Source organism: Perna viridis, chromosome 12 (genome assembly GCF_037379345.1).
Source record: "Perna viridis isolate PV_CMFRI_1.1 ecotype Kerala chromosome 12, ASM3737934v1, whole genome shotgun sequence".
NCBI lineage: Eukaryota > Metazoa > Mollusca > Bivalvia > Mytilida > Mytilidae > Perna > Perna viridis.
Genome location: NC_142456.1, coordinates 6,151,521 through 6,157,520, shown reverse-complemented (window position 1 = coordinate 6,157,520; position 6,000 = coordinate 6,151,521). Strand labels below are relative to the sequence as shown.

The following is a 6,000-nucleotide window of genomic DNA, read 5'->3' as shown; positions in this document are numbered from 1 at the left end:
TTTGCATCGCCTTTTTTGACCACATTCAAAGCAAGCATTACACAGTAATTTTAGTGAAGTACCAGTCCGTATAAAATTCAGACACTGCTTGTGGGAAGGGTGATTCATGGTGAAGACAAATGAAGACAAAGGCACTGAACAAAAAAATCCTTTTTGGTCTTTCTATTCTATATTTTTATGTGACAATAGTCTTCTCTGTATTTAATTCTGCACTTTTGAGAAAACTACACCTCCACTTCCCACTAAAATCAATCAAATCAAACCAAATCAAAAACGATAACTCTTGCAAAGTGCTAAATTAATGTATAATCTATATGAATTTTTATTTCAAAAGCGTAATACCAAGATGAAAAACTAAGGCTGGTTATGTGGTATATTGTTGTTTCTAAACAAGAAATAAAACTGAGTTCGGTGTGTTTCTGACACGCATGAATCACCACCTTTCTGATTTTATAAGGACTGCAACTTAAGTACCACTCTTTAAAAAATTAAGGCACAGTCTATGGTAGCGTTGATTGATAGTGCAGAACGACACCTAACAGACAAGACATTATTCAACATATTTTATTTACTACTGTAGCAGTCCATCCTGCATATAGATCTGTATTTTTTAGAATACCATGCATTAATCTCCCACTTAAATCAACCAAATTAAGAACGATGTATGTAATTTTTGCCAAGCCATATTCATATACATCAATATTATTCTTATCTCACATGTGTACAGCGAACTGGTACATAACAAGTCTTTCGAGGTAAATGTACGTGTATTGATTGTACGTTATAATGAACTGGTACATAACAAGTCTTTTGAGGTAAATGTACGTGTATTGATTGTACATTATAATGAACTGGTACATAACAAGTCTTTTGAGGTAAATGTACGTGTATTGATTGTACATTATAATAAACTGGTACATAACAAGTCTTTCGAGGTAATTGTACGTGTATTGATTGTACATTATAATGAACTTGCACGTTAAAGAGCTCTAATGTGGTATTCTCCCGGAGTAGGAACCATAGGGCTCCGCCACAGGAGGCTAAATTGCCCGACCCTACCCACCTCTCCCTTTATCAGTGGCAATCAAAATTTGTCGACCCAATTATCCAATTTTTCATTTCATCATTATTTCATGTTCATTTTATCATCCATTTCATGTTCATCGAATATAGCTGAAATATTGTTTCTCGGGCGTTAAACCCCAACAAACAAACAAACAAACAAACGTATTGTCTGTTGCTCTCGGACCAAAGAAGTCTTGGCCTTTTCAACAAGACACTCAGTTCACCTTACAACAGATATTGTTTTCTTTTCCATATAGATAGATTGTACACTGGTTGGTTTAACTACACAAAAAAAAAATGATAAAGGCGGTACAGAACAAATCAGCTCTGGTTATCGTAAGTTGTTGTTGTCAGCTATATATAGAAAAAAACCTAGAGGTGAAATAACAAAAGGAAAAAAGATACAGGGTTATAAAGAAAATTAAAAGTAAAGTTTTAAAATTAAATACTCAACGGTTCGGTTTAGTGCGTGCCTTGCCATTTTCCTTAACAACTAATTCGAAATAATAATTTATCATGTTTATGACATTAGTAGTTGTCGGGGAATACTGGTCCGTATTTTCCAAAAAGAAATTGACCAATAAAAATCCGGAACCAAATTTAAAAAGATCTCTCGATATGCGCAAAAACAAAACGAAACAAAACAAAACAAAAACAAAGACAAGTCTTTTTGATGAGGTACATATAGTTGAGAAATGTGTTGTGTATATTACAGTGCAAAATTGAATCCAGTAGGATCCGGAATCCTCCTAGGACAAATCAGAATTCGAATTTCTCCTAGGCCAAATTAGAATTCCAATTTGCTCTGGATTTTAGCAAGTGCAAATTAGAACTGTAATTTGTCTTCGGAGAAATTAGAATTCCAATTTGTACTCGGCGGATTCTGGATTCTACTGGCTTAGAATTTGAAAATATCAAATATACTGTGGGTAATAAAGTTCACAAAGTTGTTCGGTCAAATACGGACTCCAATTTACAAATGTACCTCATTGTAAAATTCTGAATATCAAGGGTATCAACGATTCTAAATCGCTTTATAAAATATCTTCAAATGATGGTAATGTATTTGAAAAAAAAAACTATTATTCAGAGTATGGCATTATTGATCATGCCTAAAAATTAGTAGGATCATAGGGAAATTCGAGATATCCAAACTTGTCCTAGGAGAAATTAGAATTCCAATTTACCCTATGAGAGGGGTCCTACTGGATTCCAAAATGCCCTGTAACATATACAATATCATAGTTTCCAAAGTTACCATATGACAGCTTCTCGGTACTTACAGGTAGTAAAATGTAATATGTTGCTTGTTAGGTTGCTGACGTCAATATGTTTAGAAACATTTATTCCAAGTTGACTTTAATTTTACTCCAAATTGCTTAAGTCACATTTTTTTTTAAATTAAGTATCATTTATGTCTAAGAATACCACTTGATATAAGAGAAAGGAAGATTCTTGAACCAGTCAGAAATTACCAACTTGATAGACTTTTGTATCTAGAACTTATAATCAGGAGTTGTGATACTTGATTATTTTTACTAATTAAATTTTAATCCCACATTTTATGCAGAAAGCAAAGAAACACATGACAGAATTGGCTACATTTTTAAAAGTTCCTGTCACTGACGAATTTATAGATGAAGTTGTAGAAAAATGTAGTTTCAAAGACCTGAAGAAACATAAATTCGATGTATCGTCTACGGTAAATCCGAACAGAAAATCTACCTTGTTTTGAAAATGTGGGTACGTAATTAAATGAATTAAATGAAACATTTGCTGTTTTAATGCCATAAATTTTAAACGGACATCGAGGGCGAGGACCATTATTTGTTTGCATGTCATGACAATGTCATGTTAATCAGAGTTAATTAGATGTAGGTACCTTATAAGGGATTGTTGTTGTCTTTATACATATATAATTACATTTTCTATGCATATCATTAAAATACGCTTATCTCATTGGATAGTCGACTTAACACGTGATGTTTCATTTAAACTCTGTACTACAATAATCACCCATTCATGCCTAGGGATAATGATGCGTAGAATGCAGAACTGCAAAAAGTGGCGAAAAAAAGAAAGCAATAAAATACAATAAATTCAGAAAGTGTTGCATAAAAATAGTTATTGCGTTTGTATAATTTTAGAAATGAATGCAAAATTAAATTTTGCAAATGTTCAAATAAATCATTCATAATTTTGTTATAATTTTTTCAGTGCGTTTTTTCTTTTTTTTTTTCACAAAATGAGGAAAAACTCAAACTAAAACTCAACTACAAAATATGATTGTTTGACAGTTATGACTTATTTCAAAATTAAAATAGCAAAAATTAGTTAGTTCACAGTAAAATAATACCCTGAAACCTGACTAAAGCTGCCCCTTATTGGAGTTAAAATGAGTTCGGTTCGAAGAGGTGTTCTTTTTATCACGATTAAAGTACATTTAAATTAATACAAACGTATCGGGTTTAGACAGGATTGCTCAGGGTTCGCTTGAGACATGTTTTACTATAGAAGACTTGTGATTAAATAATATTTAATGGATCATCTAAAAAAAAACAGGATAAAAAAACAATAACCTGCTTGATGTCATATACAAGGCGTGTAAATATGACAGTGGTAACGTCTCCTGCACAGAAGGTAAGTTCGTATTTAAAAGCTTTACACATCTGCCACACTCAGTGTTAAACCCCGCCACTTTTAACAAATCAGAAAAGTATTCCAGAAACAGTGTTGCAGATTTTTAGTGTTCATGCCCAGTGTATTCTCCTGTATAGCAGAGCCTATAACTTAGCGGAGTGATACACATCAAATCCGGAAGGGTTATAGGTCTGCGGAGGAGATTGAACATTTTGTGTCGTACGAGGGATATGAACACTTGTGCGTTCGAGCTTCTATTGGTAAATTTTCGTCTCTATAATTCGTCATTTCAACTCGAATAATTTTATATTTATCCTGCAATGAGGTTATTTGTTAAACGAATAAAGGTATACGGTTTTTTTTTTGCTGTATCCGTACATTAGCAGGTTATCGTATGCGTAAATTAATCATGGCCACCACCATAGGTACGATATAAACAAATTGCGATTGCATATCCGGTTTTTTTTTGCTGTTTCGTTTCGTTTTCACCTGAATGAAATAAAAGATTTTATGTAAACCAAATAATGATTTTGTTTGTATTTTTTTCACCGTCATATATATGGCAAATCCCAAATCTCGTTCAAATTTGATTCATTATCAGTTTGCAGACGACTTCCCCTGTCATTTCAGTCATGTCGGACTCGGAACCAGAGTGTCCGTCACAATTTAACATAAACTGGTCCCCACTTAAAGAAATTGAAGCATTACAACATGATAAAACTCTTGAAGAGACAAATGACCAGGAAACTGTTATGGTCTTGGATTTATTACTGCCTAAACACAAATTTCACCCCTGAACTCTACTGCCATGTACCAAACAGAAACAAGTCAGCTTCCACCTCGAAATTCAAAACCTTAATGTTCTTAAAATCGACTTTACAACATTTAAAATATTTGTATTTATTGTTCATTTTACTTATTTGTCTCTTGGAATTAAATAAATTTTGATACATTGCTTATTTTCTTCAAACAGCTTTGACGGATTATATGGTGCGGATTGAATTTCAATGTTTACTGAGTCATGCGCCATGCGTTTTATTTTTTTTACTTCGGGTTTAACGATCTGGGCTCCTCAGTGGATATGCATTTTAAAATTTTATTTTAAAAATGTACACACGCACAAAACTATTAATATAACAGGATAAAAACAATATAGGTACATTGTCGAAAATTATTCGGCGGAGCCTCGCATTTCCTACCCGTTCCGTCGCCTCATCACATATCTTCAATAATTTTCGACAATGTACCTATATTGTATATTTATGTTTAATTTGAAATAAGACTTGTTTAGCAGAAATAAAAGTTCTGCAAATATTTGCCACAAAGAAGCGATTACACATGTACATCTATATTATCCGTTCTGTGGTTAAGAAAAATGCCATGAATGAAAGAGTAATCAAGGGAACCAAGGTTATAGCGGTAATCAAAACAATGTAATCCAGGGACAAAGACCAGACATGGAAAACAGACACACACAACAAAGGAACATAAAGTAACTAAAATCATACATACAAAGTAACTCGGACTCCACTAAAAACTGGGAGCATGGACCAGGTGCACCGGTAGGGTAAACGTCCTATGAAACAATGATCTTTTTTCTAGTTAACTCTAGTATGAAGCTGCTTAATTCGATTATTAAAGTTTTTTTTTTTTATCAGGAAGCTACTTTAGTCTGTTTTCAGAATTTTCCGGAATACATCTAAATTGATGATACAGTCTAGACCAATACCAAATATTATGAAAACTTATTATTTGGTTTCAATTACATACTTTGATGCTTTAACAAATATTCTCATTTTAACTCATTATCTCTCATGTGAAATAAACACTGTAATACTACCAATGACTTTATTAAATGCAGTACTCAAGATAATTTTTGCCCTGTACTAACGATTCTTCTGTACTGAATAAGTCATGCTGAGTTATGTCATTAAGTTCATTATAACGCTTTTAGGAATAGGCATCGTGTGGTGAAATACTTAAATACTTCTCCGTCTAAGGATCAGGCAAATTGTGTATAAGGTGCTGCACACGAAGAAAAATACACAGTCATTTTATTGCATAACCCAAGTATTTATACCTCATAAACTCAGAAATTACTGTCAGTGTTTGAAGTTTGCCTTTTTAAGATATTGATAGGTCAAATTTAGTTGAAGTGCGCTACGGAAAAAATGGCGGGAAAAATTCCCAAACTTTTCCCTTATATAAGCAGTCAAAAAATATCTACGTCACCAATGCTCCAGAATTAATTAGCTGTTCAGTTGTTTTCTAGATGTATTGAATGTACTTAAGGCA

General features: G+C 33.0%; 1 protein-coding gene across 1 annotated transcript; it reads left to right on the top strand.

The window, feature by feature from the left end:
• Positions 1-817: 817 nt before the first annotated feature.
• Positions 818-2,824, top strand: LOC148600983 (uncharacterized). The gene is made up of 3 exons (XM_088555142.1): positions 818-875; positions 1,323-1,401; positions 2,636-2,824. Exons 2-3 carry the CDS (start codon positions 1,363-1,365, stop codon positions 2,798-2,800), a joined length of 204 nt encoding a protein of 67 aa, XP_088411268.1. The 5' UTR covers positions 818-875; positions 1,323-1,362; the 3' UTR covers positions 2,801-2,824.
• Positions 2,825-6,000: the final 3,176 nt, after the last annotated feature.

Bases quoted from the DNA above. Each gene is read 5' to 3' on its own strand.
- LOC148600983 (XM_088555142.1), top strand. From the start codon at position 1,363: ATGATAAAGGCGGTACAGAACAAATCAGCTCTGGTTATC. The intron at 1,402-2,635 runs GTAAGTTGTTGT...CATTTTATGCAG, and splicing joins ACAAATCAGCTCTGGTTATC to AAAGCAAAGAAACACATGAC.